General features: G+C 36.2%; 1 protein-coding gene across 4 annotated transcripts; it reads right to left on the minus strand.

Moving 5' to 3' along the window:
- Nucleotides 1-1211: 1211 nt before the first annotated feature.
- LOC106154353 (membrane progestin receptor gamma) lies at nucleotides 1212-24058 on the minus strand. Of its 4 annotated transcripts, none has more exons than XM_013528681.2 (2): nucleotides 23873-24058; nucleotides 1212-8999 (listed from the first exon to the last, which is right to left on the minus strand). In XM_013528681.2, exons 1-2 carry the CDS (start codon nucleotides 23876-23878, stop codon nucleotides 7986-7988), a joined length of 1020 nt encoding a protein of 339 aa, XP_013384135.2. In that variant the 5' UTR covers nucleotides 23879-24058; the 3' UTR covers nucleotides 1212-7985. The 4 variants fall into 4 exon arrangements, with proteins under 4 accessions (XP_013384135.2, XP_013384136.2, XP_086873088.1 ...); XM_013528682.2 differs by lacking the exon at nucleotides 23873-24058 and adding an exon at nucleotides 18252-18501; XM_087016962.1 differs by lacking the exon at nucleotides 23873-24058 and adding an exon at nucleotides 18038-18167.
- Nucleotides 24059-24148: the final 90 nt, after the last annotated feature.

Consider the following 24148-nt stretch of genomic DNA (forward strand, 5'->3'; position numbering starts at 1 on the left):
TGCATTCTCGTCATACAGACCTTTAGGTCATAATAAAGACAAACGCGGTTTTGTTTTGGATTCTAATGCAGACCACAAAGAAAGAACAAAAGTGGCCCACTTCTGTTATAATCACCACCGAAAGAATCATTACAGCTTGAATGACTGCTCAATCATTACAACAGATAACCCTGGAACTCTTCAGACCTTTCAACTATCAAATCACGAAAAGGCATTTCTTTCCTTCTCTTCCCCAAGGGCATTAAACTCGTTTAGCATTTCAAAATAACAAATGATTGTGCAAATTCACAGTTCCCCTGTGCGGAAAATTAGTGATATAGATTTTTGCTCGGAAACCGGAGTCCAATTACAACTTCATTTGCGCCATGACGTGTTTGAATTAATGAAGACATGAAATGTTCTGTCTGTCACCGGAAACTTTACCTGATTAGCGAGTTTTTAGATATGACCAAAAAGGTTAGAAGGACTTTGATAATTTACATAGAGCTATTCCAAAAACAACAAAAAAGGTTTTGTTTCTTCATACTCCACATAAAATAAGACAAGTAATCGCATTTAGTGAAAGTGATTTTTCTGTGACAGGAATGGTAGTTCTAAGAATGGATCAAGAAGTCCAGGCTCCTATATGAGTACAGGTTAGGGTCAGTCGGAGTATTAGGGTCAGCATATGAGACGAATGTTACCAACACAAAGTAATGGGGAACGGAGTACCGTTCCTAGCGTACTATAATCTCTACATCACACCTGAAAACGCGTTATCTTACGACCAGCTCTCTGAGCTTACGTCACAAAAGTCGTCAAAATCATAAATACGACCCAAGCCACAAACGGACTACCCGAATGAAGGGAACAGCAACTAAAATTTCAACTGTTTCAATGGAAATGATTACATTAATTCCTTTGCTTTAAAATCAATGGGTCTGTAGAACGCTGGTGCAGGCCGCTCTATCGCTCTAGCGTCACTCCTCCGTTCAACAGTTAGAAGGTAAAGCCGTGGTCCGCGGTGTAACGAAACTGAGGGTCCGCGTGACACAAAGTATGCCTTCCATTTAGTTGAAATGGTTAGGGTTAGCCTGACCTAAGTGGGTCAATCTCTAGGGCGAGGCTTACCTGTACAAATGAAAAGGAAGGGACTATTATGATTGACTCTCTGTCACGTTACACCGGTGCTCCCTATGGTCGCACAATTATAACACAATCAATACAAGGAATTGTATTAAAATTAACGTTTTATTCAATCAACTATTCACTTTAGCACAAAGATATCGGGCCATAACTTTATATAACAGGGATTACTGCGAAAGGAAAATTTGTTTATACATTGGTCCTTAGAGCATACCACGTAACTAATAGTTGAAAAAGTAATTAATTCGATAATAACTAGTGTAAACAAAACTGCAAGATGTTCTCCCTTTTCTCCTCCAGATCTTTGAGACGAAGTGCTTCGATGCTATACTGATTATCAATTAATATTGAGCGCAACATGCAACCTTTATGTTCAAGTATAAGTGGATTTTGAAGTAACGCATTTGCCGCCACCATTCTGATTTTGTCTTTAAAAAGCGACACGCGATCTACCGCTTGTTATAAATTAATTAACATTGCATTGTGATAACTGAACTGTTTCTAAGCCTTCTAAACAGACAAACAAACGCTAACATATATCCCAACCTACAGGCACGATGGTTGAAAGCAAAATACATGTACAACAGAGAACAAGGCATAAATAAATCTGCTATCAAAATTAAAAATCCCATTGATCTGATAGATACATGTGTATATGCCATACAAAAATGTTTGAAATATATCTCAACTATCTGAAAAACCAACTCTGTTAGGTATTAATGTATAAGGTATTAATGTATTAATGTATGTACGTGTAGATGGTATGATACTTTAGGACATCCCTGTGCAAACGTCAATATTATTTCCGTGTTTTGAGATAACAATGTCTACGGTCTAATTTTTATATTGCTTCTACCACTACATATAACAAACTTACATACAAATCATAACAAATCTTGGAAAGACATAAATACATACTTGTACAGAAAAGCAGTGCAAGCTATATATTGCAACTCACCAATCATATGGGTCAATTTGCTTAATTGGAGATTTCAATGCAAGAACGGGGACACTACCTGATTTCATCAAAGATGATACCATGTTTGGAATTCAAATGACTGATAGTTATCCTACAAACAGATTTTCACAAAAGAGAAATAACGTTGATACAATAGTTAACTCGCAAGGAAAGGCCTTACTTGAATTATGTAGAAGTAGTAACTTAAGGATACTCAATGGTAGAACTAAAGGCAACACTCTCGGATATCCAACTTGTTATAATATACATGGGTGCAGTACAGTTGATTATGCAATCACAAACGACGGACTGATTAGCAAAATTATGTATCTTACAGTATTACCTATTGACTATTTATCAGATCACTGTCTGCTAGACCTTGCAATCCACACCACCGGTATGAAAGAATCATCTCCAAACCAATCATTACAAAATTTCAAAGATCGTTACATCTGGGAAACAGATTCAACTGAGAAATTTTTAAAAGCTCTTGAAAGTGAGGACAGCTTAAAACAAATCAGTCTAGCACAAAACAAATACTTCCCCTCATCTAAAGAAGGATTAAAAAGTGCCTGTGATGAATTAACAAATATAATTGAAAATGCTGCAAACTTGTCTTTGCGTAAAAAAGTCAATAACATAAGCATGAGATCAAATAAACAAACAAAAAGAATAACAAGGCAGCAAAGCTGTCAAATGTACAGACAAAAAACAGGAAATAACTATGCACATAATAGGCTACTGTCAATTCTGATGCAAAATTTTAATGATTGAATCTGACAAACTGCAATGATATGAGTTTATTTCCATTTTTGACACTTGATTACACAATACATGATAACAAGTTTACCATCATTTTTACATAATCAACTAACAATGTTGTAAAGATGCAGGAAATGTCAAACAAACACTTTTACGTATCTTATTACTTAAATAATAAGGCTTTTAACATGCCTAAGAATTAAATCTGAGGAAATCTGAGGAAATGTGAAAAAACAGCATAACTTCTAAAATAATGCCCCGATTATGCTGATTTTCGAACTCAACTTGCGTTTTAGTAAGACTGACCATTCCTGTGAGTTTAATGACAATTGGGCTTTCTGTTTTTCTTATATTGTGTTTACAGTGTTGCATATATGCTGAACAATGAAAAAAACGCATAACTACTAAAATAGTGGCCCGATCATGCTGATTTTCGAACTTGACCTGCGTTTTAGTAAGATTGATTACTCCTGTGAGTTTCGTGACAACAAGCCTAACGGTTTTCCTTGAAATGTGTTTACAAGGTTGCATATATGCTGAAAAGTGAAAAAACAGCATAACTTCTACAATAATGGCCCGATCATGCTGATTTTCGAACTTGACCTGCGTCTTATGAATATTCATCAGCTCTGTAAATATAAAGCCAAAAAGTGAAACTGCCTTCCACTTATCGTGTTTACAAGGAAAGTGCACGGCGCCGGCGACGGCATCGGCATCGGCATCGGCATCGCCATCGGCATCGGCGACGACAGACGCAGGTGATGGCAATATGTACAGACACATCTGTGTCTGTACATAAAAAAACAACCATGGTTTGACAGCATGTGTTCTGAAGTCAGAAGAAATATAAAACACCTTGGTAAACTACTACAAAAAAATCCACACAATAACTACATCTCGCAAACCTACCACCTAGCTACAAAGAAATATAAACAACTAGTAAAGCAAAGAAAGAATGAGTACAAAAATGCCATCCTAGACAGACTACTAGTATCTGAAAAAAACAATCCTAAAGAGTTCTGGCAGACACTTAAAAAACTAAAGGATAGAGAAGAAAATAACAACATAATTAGTCCTGAGACTTGGCAACTACACTTCCAACAACTTTGTGGAACCCCCCCTACTGATGATCACCGAATAGATAAGGAAATAAGTGAATATGAGAAAAAAGAAGGAGACCCTGTCCTTAATAACCCCATAAGCATTAGAGAGGTAAAAACAGCTATAAAAAAATTGAAAAATGGAAAAGCGGCTGGTGAGGACTCTATCAGAAATGAAATGTTGAAAAGTGGTTCAATATATTTAGTGGGACTAATAACAAAAATATTCAATTTAGCAATGAACACATCTGAAACTCCTGATGTGTGGAATCTGGGTATAATACTGCCGCTATATAAATCTGGAGAACGAACCGACCCATCAAATTACAGAGGTCTTTGCATCACCAGCTGTCTTGGAAAGCTTTTTAACTGCATATTGACTAACAGACTCACACTATTTTTAGAGTCCAATCAGAAATTAAGCGAGGAACAAGCAGGGTTTAGACCTGGTTACCGCACGACTGACCATATATTTACCTTAAAGTCAATTATAAACAAACATATGAATCAAAACAATCGTGTATTTGCCTGTTTCGTCGACCTGCGAAAAGCTTTTGACACAGTCTGGCATAAGGGTCTTATGCTGAAATTACTGAAAGTAGGTGTCAGAGGCAAAATTTACGAGTTGATAAAGTATATGTACAGCAACACAAGACTAGGCGTGTCAGTTAATTGTGGCTACACCCAAACATTCATATCTAAAATAGGTATAAGACAAGGTGATAACCTTAGCCCAGTCCTATTCAACATCTTCATTGATGACTTAAAAAGTGAACTCTACACAAACAATAGTGCAAAGGAAGTTGAAGGGTTAAAACACATTTTATATGCAGATGACCTAGTCTTGCTATCACAGTCGAAAGAAGGACTTCAAACTCTTCTTAACAACCTTGAAAATTACTGTAAGCAGTGGAAACTAAAAGTTAATGAAAACAAATCAAAAATAATAGTGTTCAACAAGTCTGGTAGAATTGAACCACACACCTTCTTTATAAATAGCAGACCAATAGAAATAGTCAAACAATACTCATACCTCGGGATAGTCTTTACTAACACAGGATCATTAAAACATTCAATTGAAAATCTCAAGCAAAAAGCCCTGAAAGCCATGTTTACTCTAAAGGGAATACTAGCATCGCAAGAAATTTCATCACCCATGCTTATCATGAATCTTTTCGACAAGATGATTAAACCCATTCTCTTATATGGATGTGAAATCTGGGCCCAAGAAATCTTCACAGAGAAAAAAATATCATTAAATAAAATAAACAAAATGCCCTTTGAACAAATACATTTAAAGATGTGTAAATGGGCACTTGGTGTGAGAAGGTCAGCTAGCAATAATGCCTGCCGTGCAGAACTTGGGCGCCTCCCATTATACTTGGACATTGTCAAATTAGTATCAAGATACAGTCAAAGGCTGAATAACCTTCCAGAGCAAAGAATTGTCAAGCAAGCATACAATAGAGAACAAGCAAAAAGGGAAAAAAACTGGTTTTGGGCAATTTCAAACTTGGCTACTTTTTGGGGATTAAATCACTCAAATTCAACCCTAACTGTCAATAAAATTCACAATAACCAAAATCTAGAAAGTTACATAACCCTCAAAATAAAATCAGATTTTTGGGAAGAGTTACACAGAGAGGAAAATAATAAGCTGAGGACATACAGGAAAATTAAACATCAATATGAACCCGAACCATACTTAAAAATGAATATTTCACGCACCCACAAAAAACTTTTGGCAAAAATGCGAATTAGTGACCATGACCTGGAAATTGAAAAAGGGCGGCATACAAACCCAAAAACACAACTTTCAGACCGAAAATGCCCCCATTGTAATGAGATAGAAGATGAAATACATTTTTTCCTAAAATGCGCCCATCACAAAATTGAAAGGAAATTGCTGTTTGAATGCATACCAGAGGTAAACTTGCAAGGTCTAACAGACGAGGTCAAACAGCTTGACATCATTCTAAACCCACCCACTGAACAGAGTGCAATTGCAGTAGGGAATTTTGTAAGTAAAATTATGAAAAAACGTAATTAACTAGAAGTGCACAAATGATTTCATGCATCACACCTGGATATTAAGAGAATGTATATTGTGTAACATTATATAAGTATAATTTTTTTTCTTTCATTTACTTACTATCCTTACTATCTTTCCATATGTATAATGTATAGTAGCTAGAGAGCCTCTAAATGTAAAAACATTTCAGTGCTCAATAAATTATTATTATTATTATTATATTACATTTTGGTTTTACATCCGAACTTGCGCTGTTGCCAATACATAGAGATTTTCAAAATAATCATTCAGGCAAAAAAAAAAAAAAAAAAAAAAAAAAAATCATGAATTAAAAAAAAAAGATTACAGCCACTAGATGAGAAATAGTCCCAGCATATAACAATGGCTATTACATTAAGTATTTACTCTTTCTCTGTGTGTCATAATATACTGCTAACAGTAACAGCAAAATCTATGCATATGTACAATGTTCTTCACTGTAAAAATAAGATTCCTTTCTTTATAAAAATCACAGATAAGCAGCACATCTTTCTCCTCAGGCACATCATTACAGTTTAGTGTTTTAACCCTTTTTAATTGTCTCCCATTACCATTGGTGAGGACCTATAGGCCTTTTGCAGCTAGATATAACCCTGTTGATTTCCTTTGCTTACTGAAGAGCTTGTTCTTCAGCACTTTTTTTTTATCTACTAGACAGCAAGTTCTTCAGTAAACAAAAGACATCAGCAGGGCAGCATATAACTGCAAAAGGCCTACAGCCAATATAAGGTTTTGTTTTTGGTTAAATGGAGAAATTACCTCCAATAAAACATGATTTTACAATCCTACCACCTAGCAAAATACAGGATTATAAAACCACATAACTGTTTTTTTTTACATATTGAGAATAAACCTCTCTTCAAAATGATCAGGAATATGACTACGCAATATAAGGTAACTGTTGTGCAAATATAAATGTATATAAATTTTATCTCACAACTGCCTTGATCAAGAAGACAAATTGCTGAAGACTGTTGCTGAGCAAAAGAGGTTTTGAGTGTTTTGCACCCATTAAGGTATTTCTCAAAAGTAATATGAATGGTTTTGGTAAACTTCAATATAAAAAATCATATGAGTGTTTACAACTGGCATGTTTTTTACACACTATGATTGTTGCTATCGTTCCTAAGAAGCATAAGGCACAGCCAATTTCAACATACAACCCTAACACACTACCCTGTACTCCAGTACAAAAATTGTATACTAGTACTAATCCATTCTAGATCATCAGGTCACAGGGGTATGTAGGAAAACAAGATTATCTACCTACAGCTGGAACAACCCACTGGGTTTACCAAACAATGTCACCCAGTGGCACATCTCAGACAAATCTAACATACTTTCTTACATACAATATATCACACCTTAAATGATTATGGGTGTAACGCAATCACAGAGAACTTGCCATCTCACCTAACACAACTGCATGCCCAATTAAGTCACATGCAACGCAACGTCATATCTAGCACAAGTGCATGCATAACATGATCACAGACATTCATTTCACTCTCATACCTGAAAAAGAAAAAAAAAAACTGCCTCCTCTTTCACTATATCATCCTCAAAGATATATTTATGGCTACATGTAGAAAAAAAAGGCACATATCCAAAATTTCACTCCTTTCCCGAACACTTTGCCACAACACTCATCTAACACACTAGCTGCCATACAGAAGTTACATGTACATAGTCCATGGCATATAAATATATAGCTATGCAGTATTAGCTTATTCTATGAAAATCACTACAGGGTGAAGGGGTGTACGGTAGCCCATGCGCTATTCACAGAAGAGCAAACCTCTACTGTTCAGTCTGTATTATATATATATAAGTTTCAAGCAGGGGTAGTCACTCTTATGCAGATCCTTTCACTGATGTTTGGAAAATTCAGCAATACTGAAAGTTTTTCCTATTCTCACAATGTGCTAAGTCACTGACCCTTTCACTTTCTTAACTTAGCTGGACTGGATCAGTGGCATTTATTACATGGTTTGTCATCTGACATCAACTTTAGCCTATCCTTTGTCAGGTATGTGGAAAACACAAATATTGTTATCAGATTCACCATGGTAACAACTCCCATGGTAACCACTGTGTATGACCATGGCAACAGGCGATCTTCCCTGACCAAGATGTCTTTTCTGTCCAGCATGTCATACAAGATGGCGGTCATCTGACTGCAGTTGCCGAGGACCCCAGCAATATGGAAGAGTTGATGGCTGTGACCGACGTAGTCAAATTTTCCTGGGAGAAGTCGTTCTGGCATGTGAGATGCATACAGCAAACCAGCGAGGAAGGCGAAGAAGAGCTGACGTGTGTGGTACATGTACGCCCTATCTACGAGCATTTCGTCACCAGCAAACAGCATCCTGTACACCAGAGGCACAACGTCAAAAGAGAAAGGAATCACAAATGCCCCCAAACGACACACTTTACGCAATTTTCCAGGAGCCATGAATCGTGACTGGCATGATAACACAGTGCAGCCAACAGAGTTAAAAATGGCTGCCCTGACGTACCAATCTGAGTAAAATGTCATGTTACGCAGCACCTCGGGAAAACAATACGCCCGAAACGCAATGGCGGCTCCGAGGCTGTAATTACTCAAGGCTGCATAATCCAGGAAAAAGAATATATGGCGTGCTTTATTTGACATTGTGTTAAAAGTGTGTGCAATGGCGCTAGCCAAGAGATAACCCATACTAGAAAACGTGAACACGAGCAAAGGCCACGTGTACGGATCATTAACAAAGTCATGTTCTTGTGCCAACTCCACGAACCACCAGGCAAAATATACCGCGGGCAGGAAGTGGGTCCATATGTTGAGCGTTTCGTTGGTTACGTCAAAGGCGCTGAGGATGCACTGTTTGGCGGAGCTCTTTGGGTGACGGTAGCCACTGAGGATGAAGAGTTCCCGAAACTGTCCCGGAACCTGGTCAACTCGGTACAGACGTCCACTGAGGCTGAACATACTGGTAATACCCTGAAAATACATATAATAACAAAATTAATAATAGTAAAAATAATAATAATAATATTAATCAGGCCCATAGCCAGCAATTTTAAAAGAGGGGGGGGGGGGGGGGCAGTCTTTTTCTGAAAAACCAGAGCTTTTAAAAACCATGAAAATTCGATGAAATCTTTGTGTACCTATTGAGTAGGTCATATTTCGTATCAAGAAAGGCAGATTGTTTGAACTCCACCCCCCTGGAGCTGCTGGCTATGGGCTTGATTATAATAATAATAATAATAATAATAATAATAATAATAATTTATACAGAACAGAACTATAATCACCATGACCAAACTTTTCATGTCCTAAGATATCTAAACAGAACAACTTAAACAAAGATATACCTGATCTAAGTTTCCATAATATGCAGCTTACACTTGAAATACTGTAGTACCTTCAAAAATATCTACATTAAAGTTAACAAATCTGCAATTACACTGAACACATCTCATCTGCATCATTTAACCAAATGCAAAATAACATGCTACACCCACTGGTAATATCACATGCAAGATTTTTAATCTAATCACACCTACGTTAAAGAGAATTCATGCTGCTGTTATCCTTTCGCTGTCTAAGTAAGCCTTCTTCCAAATCAATTAGAGGTATTCACATTAAGTTTAACTTAAATCCACAAAGAGGGATCATAAGTCACCAGCACCAGCAGCATGGATTAACATTAATAACAGACATGAGGCTAGGTTTTAAGAAAACCCTCTGAACGTTTATCATTTAGCGTTTTATTGCAGATCTTGACGAATCTTAGGAACCATCAGAACTGAATTAAAAAAGCGGAATTCCGTGTTTCCGAGGAAAAAGCTCATGTCTGATATATACTGTACATGGAGCAGATCTGGCAGACACAAGGTAACATGATCAAGTTTCTGATGACACAGGATGTCACATTGGGGACCTGTTGTTCTAGGTGGCAAAGGAGAGGTCAGTTAGTTCCAAGTGCACTTGATAAAATAGATACTGCTCTACAGCTCAAATCAAGACCACACATATCTAAAAATATCTAAAACAACAAATCCTGCTGCATCAAACCATACAATATGATGCTGAGGACAGGTTTTTAATTGAATCTGATGTGAACTGGACTCTAACCATAATTTCATGTGGACCAGCTGCTCAGCAAGAGCCGTTTGCCAACACTCTGGTTATTTCACGCCCACATACCCGAAACACTGTATTTTCAGAAACATGATCTTTCTAACTTGATATTTAATGCAATTGGAAAATCCATCCCCACCATAGCAGACCAGTATAGTAATTTCTCCATCTTTTCAGTGGGCAAAAAATCAAACTTTCAGACATGTAATTTTAGAATCACAAAATTTATATTTCTATATGGCATTTCTGGTGCTTCTACTACACAGAATAGAACTAGAGTAGCCTGCTTTTTAACTATATTGCTACCACTCAAAAGGAGTGTTCTAATTTTAAGAAATTATGACTTCAAAATAAAGTATGTAAAATTTGTAAAATGAACAATTTTTCCCCAATGAAAAGATCGAGTAATTACCATAAGTAGGCATTTGCTTATCTGGCATCCGCATTTACAATGGACACTGGAAGCTTCTCCCTCTACCATATCAATATGCCTCTGCCGTTTCCAGTAAAAACATGAAACCCAGGGCGCCTGGTTAGAGGTTGTACTCGTAACATCTTCAAAAGACTTGTATCGTTTTCTTCAGAAATGCCAGAGGGGCTCATCTTGCATGCTTGCCTTACATAGAAATTCTTTACCTGGATGCCTTTCACTACTTCTACTACACGTACTACTGCATCTCCCTTAACATTTATACTCGCTACTGTAGCACTTATCTCTCGCAACATCCAATTTTGTACACAGAGCATGGCATTCATCTAGTCGGTGCCGGTTTGCTCGAGGCAAGATAACTGATTTCTAGTACATTATATAATCAACTGTAAAACTGACACAATCGAAGATCACCGTTTGTGAACATTTAAAGGATACATGGCAAGCTCTCCCAAAGGACAGCCATAGCTGTATATCTTTTTGTTCATCTTTTTTTTCTCAATAGCAAAAATTGCGTACTGTATATTACTTTTTTTCACATCATTCACAGAGCATACAGGAATACAATGAATCATGTTGGAGACAGATTCAGCATTGATACATGTAGTGTTACTCAAGTTCTTTACTTGAAAATTAATCAAAGGAGTTTGTGTGGGTAAATATAATAAATAACATCTGATTTGAAGGGGAAATTTTCAATATGGAGAGACAAATCAAATTATAAGAGAAATGCTTCCTGTTTTACCTTTACTTTGAGTCATGCAGCTGAATCCTTTCATTAATGATATAACCTCTGCCTATAATGAGGGCTTGGCTAGACATATCTGTATCAGCAGTTTCATTTTCTGCTAGATTTATTGCGTGATTATATCTGTCACAAGAGAACTTAAAAATGCCAGAGTGATTAGTTTGAATCTCAGCTGTCTGACGGGATGTTGTGAACTAGACAGCATTCAGTTTTCATAATGAGATCAATATATTATATGATATTTGATATGAGGGACGATATTTCAGCTGCCACTACTACTCCTCTCTCTCTCTCTCTCTCTCTCATGCCCTCTCAGTCAAACACACACACACACACACACACTGTATTCTGCCTTTCTTTCTCTCTCCAGAACATTCTACTTGCAAGTAAACCCCCACCAAAAAAAAAAAAAAAAATCTTTTGGATACAAATTTTGTCTCACCTGTAAAGTAGTGTAATTGTAACAAAATCAAAATCATGAAGCTTTTTTTTTCAAAAAACTCATTACGTACTCAAATATATTGATCGCTCTTTTCAAGTTTACAGCCATGGGCATATGAACTTGATGACATAATTTTATGGTGGCAGTATTATTTATTACACATACTGCAACCCATCAGCATCAGCACTGGGAAGTCTCAGCTTGATCAACTCAAATCTATCACCCCATTTCCATAGATTTTTAGATCGATCTATTCCTATGGGGAGTCTCACTAGATTACTGTCAGCTTGGCGGGCTTAAGCGTCTGTCCTGCCTACTAAAAGCTGTAAGGGGGTAATTAACTATGGTGCCCGCTCGGCTGACTGCAATTTAGCGTGAACCCCCAGGGAGTTATGTCGATCTAAAACTTATCTTTAGATCGATCAAAATCTCTGGGAAAGCACCCTATGACATCCCTCAGCATGCCTCTTTACTACACATAAGCCACACTCAGAATAGCTGATTAACTAGTCCACGGATTAAATATGGTGACCCACCTATAAGCTTACCATCTAATCCCCTAATAGACACTGATTGGATTCCCTGTGGGTATTATGAAACAAATAAATATTCAAGCACTGAAACAAACCAAATTTCCAAACTCAAAGCTGAAACCATATCCCTTGACAAGGAGTGCTGCTGATATATATATATATATATATATATATATATATATATATATATATATATATATATATATATATATATAATTTTTTTTATCTGCCTTAGCTTATACTTAGGACCAAATCTATACATTTTCACCAGTACATGCCAGTGCATAAGGCCCCATTCACAACCAAAGTTGACCCATGGACTAACTGATCCACAGATCAAATATGGCTGACCCTTCTGAAAGCTTGCTGCATAATCCCTGCAGGGAATCTGTTCAGTGTCTGTAGGGGGTAATGCAGCAATCTGTTCAGTGTCTATAGGGGGCAATGCAGCAATCTTTCAAGTAGATCTGTTAGGGTGCATTCCCAGAGATTTAGATTGATCTAGTGTTTTGTACCCCGTTCACACTACGCTCAGTTATCCGGATAAGTTGCGAATTAGGTCACAATTCGAATAAATGCAGTAGTGTGAACGCAAGAGGATTTTGAAAATGCTCATTTTCAAAATCCTGCAAGCGAGGTGGATTTCTAAGCGCGATCCGGATAACTTACCGGAATCGACACCTGAACAGAACTTACTGCGCATGTGTGCAGATAAGTGCAGGTATCTATGAACGCTGGTTTATTACTTTAGCGATTGCACCAAACGTATTTGGAGGTCACCACTCACTACAACATTAGGAAACAAACTTATTTTGCCACCTCATACTTCTCAAGAATGCTGGAATGTCTTTTGAGTTGCATTTGTCGCCACAATTTTTTGTTGATATTTTAAGATTTCCTGTGCGGCGCATGCGCGAGTGTTCAAAACAGGAAGTTAAACCTGAAATTTTCAACGTGGGATTCGGATTCGCTCAGCGAGTGTGAACGCAATACCGAATCGGATTCCTTACGAAAAATTCGAATTATAGAAATGCACATTTTGGCAACTGTAGTGTGAACGGGGTATTAGATTTAGATCGACCTAACTCCCTGGGGGTTCACGTTAAATTGCAGTCAGCCGAGCGTGCACCATAGTTAATTACCCCCTTACAGCTTTTAGTAGGCGGGACAGACGCTTAAGCTGGCTAAGCTGACAGTAATCTAGTGAGACTCCCCACAGGGATAGATCGATCTAAAATCTATGGGAATGGGGTCTTAGTCAGAAGATAAATGGGTTGTGAATACTGCCTTATATTTCCATTCTATTCATAATAATACAAAAGCTAGCAGATATATATATATATATACAATGATAGCTCAGGTGAGTTTTCCTAAGTCTATAAAACCAGGGTGCACACCATGGTCTCACTACAGGACCTCAGCAGATTCACTCTACAGAGCAGATAAAACTGATGGCTCAACTGAAAGCAGGTGTTTTGACTTTTTTCCCTCAATGGCTTACAGATTTTTTCACAGGTATTGCACTGAAAGTATGAAATTCTGCCAAGTCTCCTCGCTGTAGTTGTATAAGTTTACTAGTACTTAGGTCATTCAATTTGCATCGTTATCGCCCATTTTGCTGTTGACATTTTTCCTGCAAGCTAACATCTGTTACATGCATATTCTACCTAATGATATGTGAAGTAATTTCTTCATTACTAGAACTGCACAGAAATGGCAGACTAATTGAAAACAGTGATTATGCAATCTTTGGCAAAGAATCTATTACATCAACTGGGGATGAAGTACTAGTACATATTTCCTAGGAAGACAGACAGGCATACGGACAGACAGAAATGGCTTTTGGAGATAAGACAAAGATATAAACTTGTTAAGTACAGTGAATTCCAATTATTTATACTTGACTTTTTACTACCTAATAACTACCTAGTACTTTTAAGTAAATTAAAATTAAAATGTTTTGTAAATAAATAAATAATATAATAGTTATAAATAATTGCTCCTAATCTTTAGCCTGGAAACTCTGTCCGCTTTCATTCAGTAAAATCTGCAGTGGTCAACTTTAATACTTACACTAGCTATAATTTTTTAATTTGTACAAAGCAGGACCTCTCAAATCATCTAACAAGGAGTGCTGTTGATTTAGATCTTTGTAAGGTAAAAACAGATTGGAATTCAGTATCAATATTATGACCAACTTTCGATTTTTTTTCTTCATGGAAACTGGACCCATGGGGTTTGCTGCACTTGACTAGCTCCTATCAGACATGTTAAATTATGATGTAGCATTACCGAGATTGGGCTAGACACACTTATTATACTGCACGTGAGTGGTCTGGGAATTCACCACTTCTAGTGAATACAATATCTGGTGGGAGTTAAGGTATTATGGAAAGGCCCATAAGAGAAGATTGTTATTGATCTCAGTAATCTATTGTCTGGTTTTATTAACGCCAACTGATATATATTATGATGAAGTATTGGAAATTCAGAAGACGGGTAAGCACAAGTCTGGGTGAAGTCGTGTTTCTAGGGGACTTAGGTTGAGCTATCTTGGTTCAGCCTGTCTGAGTGGGTGGTCTCACTGAGGTTAGCTCACCAAAGTCAGGTAGGAACAGCGTCACTTAAATACCAAAACTTTGGTCTAGTTCAGTTCAAGGCAAATCCATGGCAGTAAACCCACATAAAGCATATACAGGGGCACATATCTCAAACATTAGCCACAGGGCGGACAGAGGCCTCCTTCTGGGTCTTCTTCTGGAGGACGGTCTGACGGGCATATAATTTTTTCTGTTGAAAGCTGATCAAGAATGGAGCATGGATCAACAAAGATAATTGGGAAGACTGTCAGAAAATATCTCTAGATTCAAACCTAAGCCATGGCTGTCTTATTGTATTTAGTGTTTATTTCAATTGACCAACTACCAATTTATTTCAGGTGTGATTAGGCTAAGATTTTGGTCTTAAAGTATAGGCCAATATTCTAGCTCAACCACTTTTGGGGAAAGGGGACTCTCCATTCACCTGACTCAGTGGGCCATCTGAGATTAGTTCACCATAGGAAGCAGATCTAATCTTTCTTTTGGCCCACCTACCAACACTGTTTTCAGGTTGAGACAAGTCAAGTGACATTCAACTAGAATTCTATGGCACACCTGAAGTAATAGAATCACATGCTGAGATAAGTTTGAGTTAGGTCCACCAAACAAGACTTGGAACGCGGCTGAAGACAAACACTGATCCCTGGTTGATGGCAATTACTTTATCGTGCCTGCTAAAAGCCGGATGTATTCTGATAAATTCTGGAGTGAAGGAATTATATCCTTCATACAAGTAGATCACATATACGCAATGCTTACAGCAACTACAATCTTTTTTTTTTTGTAAAATAGTTTTTTAATATGGGCCCTTTCATAAACAGTTATAACTTGACACTTTACTGCAAAAACACACATTTGTCCTCTATAGAAACAGTTTACTTTTTTACCTAAAATGCTTGCTATTTAAAATACACCCACACTACTTATTTCTTTTCATTTTCTTGATGATCTGTTTATGGCTAGTCTACTTTTATATGGCTTAACGCTGGATTATGGTTTCCAGGAATACAGTTATTCTAATCCCCTAGAAGTGGTTGTTGTTTTTGTTTTCTGTTTTATCAAATGAATGAATGATTATAAGTTTCCTCGAAAAAAATAGTAAAAGAGACATAAAGTAATTGCATAAGATGACACCAGTCTAGGACTCAGTAGGCTGTACTTGAACACTGTTTGAAGCTTTTATTACACTAACATATATATATATATATATATATATATATATATATATATATATATATATATCAGGACTTACTCCAGAGGAGACACATTTAAATTTCTTTAAGTTGACAGTTTCAAATCAAAATATGGAATTACTGAGTATCACTGATAATTTTGACTTAATATAGTCCTAAAAGCCAAAATTAGGATCTCTCTTATTAATAACATTTCAATCAAATAAAAATATTACTTAAATCAAATAAAAATATTGTTCTGAAAAAAATTAATCAAAACTGTTTTACTAAAAATTTTCTACTGGATTAATTTCAGTATGAAATATATACAAATGCTGAAATCACATAATGTAATCAACATGCCCCCAGCAGAGCTCCCACCAGAGGATTCATTTTGACCTGTCTGCAGGTTACATCTTATGATGCAGGCTGGTAGTTAGGGGCCTGGGGGTGGGGGATGCAAGCACTGCTCTGAGATCTGCTCTGAGTCAAAATTTTAACTAGATTCTACGACATTTCCTAACCTGGGTCACGTAAAGAGGTAAAAATGTTTATATCTTCAGAAAAAGACCCCCCATCCTTTGCAAAGGCCTGTTTATTGATTGATACAGAGTTCTACTGGGATTTAGTGCACCATTAACCTGAAACCTCTTTTGCCTTTTAAATATCTCAGTGTTATGCATGAGAGTTGATCCCAAGAGGTGCTCTATCACTGCCAGCAACCTTTATAGGAAAACAATCAAATACCTCGCTGTCAATACTTCATTCTTGAATGATATTCTCTCTAATTGACAATATTATTCCTCCATACTTTGTAAATAAATAAATAAATAAATAAATAAATAAATAAATAAATAAATAAATAAATAAATAAAATTAAGTGGACATTTAATTTTAAATAAATAAATAAATAATTAAAAAGGAATAAAGCAAAAAAAGAAAAAAAATACAAATACATGCTAGTACATTTGTCTTGAAGAAAGCATGTGATCTTTTCAATTCCTCCAGCCACTATTTGGAAGCCACAACACCTTCTAGAAGATTTATTGTCCCTGTCAAAACTTGTCCAACCCATGTACTACTGGCTACAATTGAAGTCACCCGCCGTGTACAATAGATGTCACCCATTGCTTAAGCAGGGACATTTATATGTTAATCAGAGGATGAGATGGGACACAATATATCAGGGACTGGTTTCGTAACAGGATCTTAAAAGCGGTTGGGGAATGTAGTTTTTGACCCTGGATAAATCAGCAGCAGTTCAGTCCACTTAAATGAGGTCTTTTTTCACAAATAGTGAAGCTATGGCTGATGTTTTAAACTGACTGTTGCTTATCTTTAAGTGCACTTTAACAGTTTTTTACCATATCAAATGGACATTCTTCCACCCTTCCTCCCACAAACTTCAACCTAGCATGTGCACCTCATTTTAATCAACTCCATGTTAATTGATAATGCACATGATATGAACAAGAGTTGCATCATCCACCATCTCTTACATCATACTCTCTGCCCATATCTACAATTGGTTTCTAATCAAGTGCACAAGTCCTGCTACTCTGTAATGACTATTCAACACGGTGTAGTATTGACGTGCACCAACACAAGGATAAATTTGATCCTCATTATAATTCAGAATTTGCAAGGAGTACCCTTTTTCAACCAACTAAATTGTACTTCTATGTTTCTATGGGCTTTAGTTATCCTTTTATCTCCAAGGTGTGTACACTATATATACAACATGTAATTAGTGTGTATATCCAAGATGTTATGCTTTCTTCCATTTCTGCCACTTTTTAAATCTTATATTCTGCCGTGAGAAAATTCACATCTTACCTGTCGGGGACTCCTGACAAACATGTCTGTTTTGTAAACTGAGCGTGAATGTCAAGCAAAAATAACCTTGCTGACCTATTTTCTTTTCTATCCAACGACAGAGGTCACAACAGCGACAAAAAGGAGAGATGTACCTCATGGAGTTTTCCACTTGACAACCACACCCTGTAGCTAACATACCAAAATAATCCAACAATGGCAAAACATTCTGGGTCCTAGCTCTGAATTAAAGAAATACCATTCTTTAAAACTACAAGCTTTGCATGTTGACACCCTAAAACAGGACATTAAAATGACTTTATATATGTAGTAGTCTACCACACCCAAATTCCACAGCCTTATACCCACCTTATCACTATTAATACCTGTTGTTGTTCTTAAAAAAAGTGGAAACCAGGTCTGATAAAAACACTGTCTCCTGCTAGTAACATAGCCCTGGTTCTTTTCAACAATTAGACACCTATGTGAAACTCCAGCATGCTTTTCATGTGAATTGTAAGTGTGTAAATAGAACCTTTGTGTACAGAAGAGCAAGCTTACAAATAGTTACTATGTTGATTACACACAAACAGCACCATGGCTGAGAGGAATTGTAGAGAAATATTACGCTACACTGCTTATTTATTGTTCCTCCATAAACATATTATTTTCTGAGGGTCAACTATTGAAGCTGACCCTTAGAAATTAAACAGTTCAGATTTTTCCAGTTATGAAACTCCTTTTTTCTTAGTTGTCTTAGCAGTGTAGTTCATAATCCTTGTAAACCTGCGTGAGAAATGTACTTTTCTTTACAGAAACAGACTAAACTACACCGTGAAAATTGCTGGATTTGTAGACCCCCTTTTATCACAACCAGTAGCTCTTGCGTGGTCTTAACAATATCAGTAACTGCAGTTATGACATTAAATCAATGGGAGTTTGATTTGCACAGTCATGTTGGTTGCGCTCGTGTCCAGTACATTGAACTCAAGGTCACTATTAATTTACATCTTCAATCTTAAACAACAATTGAAAGTGAGAGGATGTTGCCTCTTTGATGTTATATAATTTCCTATGTGACAATATTATTAAATTTTCAAGAAAGGGTGTGTTAATTATACATGATCTTACTATACTTGGTTATTAACAGTAACACTGCATGTTCTAATCACTGCTGTTGTCAATTGCAAGGACACTTGTTGTCTTGACAACAAATGTTTACCCAAGTATTCCTAGTGGCAACAGTGATCCTTGCAAAAGAACAATGTGCATGACATCTTTAATGACTGGATGTTAATCAAAAGAGGGATGAGAAGAACATTACAATAATTATAACAATAATAATAATAATAATGACAACGATAATATGGATAATAATAATGATGGTTATTATAACTTAAGGTCTAAAATCCAATAAAGTTCTTTAGAAAAAAAATTTATATATATACGTCACAAAAAAGCTTTAAAAATTGATTTAAATTTTGAATATTATTTTAAGTGTAGGCTCAGACTATAAAATGGTCTACTTTGGACAAAAATCATATTACTGTACAGTAAGTCCAGTAGGAGGACAGAGAGGAACGGGGAGGAGGTGGGGGGGGGGGGGGGCAGGGTACAACCTTCCTGTACCTTATTATCCTTTATTATCACACCAAGGCTGATAAATCAAGTCTTCATTACGTTGTCATTTCACATTCTACACAGTAAATCTGTTGTTCAGTTTTCATGAAAACATTACTTGAAGGGAGCTTGAGAAAAAAAAAGAAGATACCCATCTATCATTCAATAATAGTGCCTTAAAGCTTGAACCAATATAGTGTACACCAAATTCTGAAATTACAGAGGACAAATCTTGATAGGGTATGATTTATGGCACTGATGCTCTCACATTCATAGATAAAATATAAACAGCTTTTGTTTTGGAAGTAAAATGTGGGTGCTAGTATGATATCCATGTTATCCAAGATTTGTAACTACTGGGTGAATTTCATTATGATATTTTGGCAATAAAATCAAGCCTCTTTAGAACACTGAAATTATTTCACATTAATTCAACAAAACAAACCAATTAAAACAACCCAGCTAGACCCAAGAGCAAAATATAGACCTTTCTTGTATATTTAACTTTTTAAAACCACACTTATAATTAATATTTCAATAATCTTTATATAATATTTATAATCTTTCAAAAATTTAATGTACTAGTATCTGAAACAAAAATTTGAAAATATCCACACAAAGTTACATATCTTTGTCTGCCCACAACAGGTGAAATAGCTTGTTATTGTTCTAAAAATAATACTTTTTCACCTGGGGAAACTGCCAGTCCAACAAGGCATGACCACCTGAAAAGATTTTTCACATAGCAGATCCTTTGGACTAGCAACACCAATGTGTAAATACAATACATAATAATAAATTACATGTATACATAGACTAAAATACATAAAAACTTAGTTCAAACCAACACAGAATTGGGAGAACTGGTAATTTCTTGTAAGACAGGTTCTCTGGACCTAGCGTATCTTCAAAGTTTTCCCCCTATATCTCCACCTGTACATCCAATTAATCCACCTGTACCTCTTATATAATCCACCTCTACTGTGCAACACACATATTCAGACAGATGTTCATGTTGGTATTTACATTACAGCATAATGTTGTCACACCCACCAATTAACCCATTTCGGGATATAGAAAAATTTATCAAAGCTAGATATTATTTGACAATTTAATTAACAAGTACACGAGGTTCATTTATCAATTTGAGTGTGTGAAGGTCAACTTAGGGTGCACTCAGGACAAGTTGATCCACGAATTAACTGGTCCGCAGATCAAATATGGCCGACTAACTTAAAAGCTTGCTGCTAAATCCCCAAATAGAAAAAAAAATGGATTCCCTGCAGGGATTACATGATAATATTTCAAGTGAATCTGCCATATTTGATCCGTGGATCAGTTAGTCCATGGTTCAACTTTGGTTATGAATGTGGCCTGAAATTCCTACTGCACTGTGCCGAAAAATATATCAGACTAATGGTACAAGGAGCAGTCTTGGTCTCGGAACCTGATGGCGCTAAGCAGAGACGGTGCCCAGAAACTAAACAAACTGACAAAATTTCACAAGCCACAATTCAAAGGTGTATTTGCCCTGAGAACAGAGCTAATGTCACCAATAATGTACACTGCTAACTAATATGCCCCTCATAGAAGACCAAGTGTATCTTTTATAATTGGTATCCTAAAATATCAATCTCCAAACCTCCAGGCGAGACTGCTAAGACAAACAAAGTTGTATTTGTTTTTGTAGCTTTGCATATTGGGGTTGCCAGGTAGGTGTAAAAAGGTGTCTATTATGTCAATCAATAAAGGCAAACCAGAATGCCCTGTAAATCCAATACTGTTAGGGACACTATAAATGATACATCATTTACTGGAGGGTTGTGCTCTGCTGAACTGCAGAATTTGATTACTAGAAATCGACACTGCTGAATTTTTTTATATCCTGACTTTCAGAATATCAGACATTGAGGGTAACTTACTAGTAATGTGGCCATTTATTTAAAAAAAAAAATAAAATAAAGAAACTTTTTTCTGGTTATTATTTATTGTATTTTTTTTCTTAGTTTTGTTACCTATTTGATTTTTCTTGCTGCACAACAGTCTTCTTAAGAATTCCTATATATATTTATTCATTTACTTACTGTATTTATTCATTTATTTCATTATGACATGGAATCTTTTTTAAATGAGAATGGGCAAAGCTAAAATTATATCATTTTAAACTTCACAAACAATTCTTTAGGCTTTACAAAGCAACAAATAAAAAATAATTAGTACATAGTATATTGTAGCCAGACAAGAATCATACACTACTTTTGCTAGAGCAATGTCCCGCCAGACATCATCATGATATTTAAACACCATTACAGATCATGTTATTCTGTCTAAAATGCAAATTCCTCTAACTGCTTTGCTAAATAATTGCAGCACGCTGATTTATAGCTGAAGTAATTAATAAGCAACCCACGTCAATGTAGAAAAGATCATGCAAACAGCAGTATTAAACAGGGGGCTACAAACTCATTATAATTATTATTACCATCTTTTCTTCCTATCAGTCAGTGTCATTAACACTGTCCCCAGAATGAATACCAGTCAAATTGAAGATGGACCAGTGAAAATGGTGTAAATCTGTAGAGTTTCTCTATAATAAAAACTGTTTTTTCAAAGGAACAGTGGATTTTTTTTACTTTTATTGGTGGTTAGATGAGGCAGTATGATATATATATATATATATATATATATATATATATATATTTTTTTTTTTTGCACTGACTGTTTCCCATCTTTAAGTCTTGATTAGCTGTCTTTTCTGGTGCAAGTTATCCGTTTACCAATGATACATTTAACAATTATAGATCTACTAAGTTTTAATATACATTTTCGTACTAGTATTATACTGCTGGCAACCCTGTTTTAATGGTAAAGTAGATTTTTATGATGAGATTCCTAGCTGTGACTGCAGAATAAATCACTGCCTTTCCATGCACAGTAAGTTAACATAAGGGCATTCCAGCTCATATCAAATTATATTAACCCAATTTGGGCTAGAAATGCTTACTCATAGACCTACAATTAAATTATTCATACTTCAGTCTGAGCAACAGTTTAAATACATTCTGCTGGTAAATTTATGAGTATTTTTAGTATTTCACACACACAAAAAAAAAGATGAATGCAGTGTTTTTTAGATCCAAATTAATACCTGTGCCGACTCTTTCACAAAACGAAATATAATATTTTCCTTTTTGCGCCCAACATCTTAAATTATAATCTACATGTTCTTGTTAACACTGTATCCAAAATGTTTTCTAGATACATGAGATGTCACAATTTGTTAGGTCTTTATTTAGTTCCCTTTCATCAATAAAATGCATGTTCCTCTGTATATAGGTCTATAATAATACACAGGATGTGCATTATACATAATAATTACTGCACACACTGCACATGTACAAGTATAATAGTAATTAGGAAATGTTGGTGGAGGGGGGGGGACACTCAGCTCCAGAGGTAACCTCAATCTCCAAGAGCAAAATGAGACAAAACCAAGCTTTTCTTTCAATTAATCCTTATACCTTACATACCATCAAACCATGGTTAAAATATTAACTTTTAATATTTGCCTCATTTTGCTCTGTCACTTTTTATTTCATCTTTGTGCTCCCTCCCGCCCCCCCCAATCAAAATCCTTACTAGTATTTGTCAATAATTTACTTGTAGCATCAATAATTACAATATGGCAACAGAAATCAATCACAGCAGTTGATATGTCAATAATTTCATAACCCCTGACAACCTCGTACAGTAATATATATACTAGAATTGTTGAAAAATATTATATACTTGGCATGATGCACAAATAAAACCACTGAGGTTTTTGTGGTTGATATGTCATGACATACCCAGGCTTTTACAAGCGTTGAAATATACCAGTATGTCTATCCGCTACCTCTCTCTCCCCCCCCCCCCCCCCCCCCCCCTCCACCACCACCACCCAAACACAAGATTTATAGAGTTAAAAAACATATGGGGTTGGGCTGCTGGGGGAGGGGAGTTCCTTGTGCCGCCTACTGCCTGTGGTCACACTCACATATATCACTGATTATTTCATCCACTGTTTCCTGTAGGTTTATCAAGTCTAGCAGACCACACAACGTTAGCCAGGCGTACTGTAACTCGTTTATAATATTGCACGATACTTTTTTGTCTTCTGCCCTCTTACTTCCGTATAGGGTCTCACTCTACTCACCGTCGTCTACAGCTTATGTCATACTTCTATTTCAATAATATAAGTAAAACTGAAACCGATACCACTTGAAGTGGAAGTATAACTACCCAGTACTACATATGTATTAGACCATGTGTTTAGCATGTGATGTAATTATATATCCACCACTCAACCTAAGTTAAACACATCAACTTACCGACATATTGTTCTTGCCTCCAAGTGAGATAATAGTGATTTGTGCAATTTGATCCACCTGCTCAGATCTGTTGACAGAGAGCTGTTAATTCACCGACAGCACGGAGATCGTTCTACTCTTCACGACAGCAGTGTTGTGCCATCACAGACCACGCCTGCCTCGACGACCGTCAGGGGCGCTTTCCTGCAAGAGAAAACACATTTGGAGCCCATGGTAATGTGGATCATAACGCTGTATCAGGGTTTTTAGATATGGAAATATGAAAATAGTTATGAT

Source organism: Lingula anatina, chromosome 7, assembly GCF_051362555.1.
Source record: "Lingula anatina isolate TDL-2025a chromosome 7, LinAna3.0, whole genome shotgun sequence".
Taxonomy (NCBI): domain Eukaryota; kingdom Metazoa; phylum Brachiopoda; class Lingulata; order Lingulida; family Lingulidae; genus Lingula; species Lingula anatina.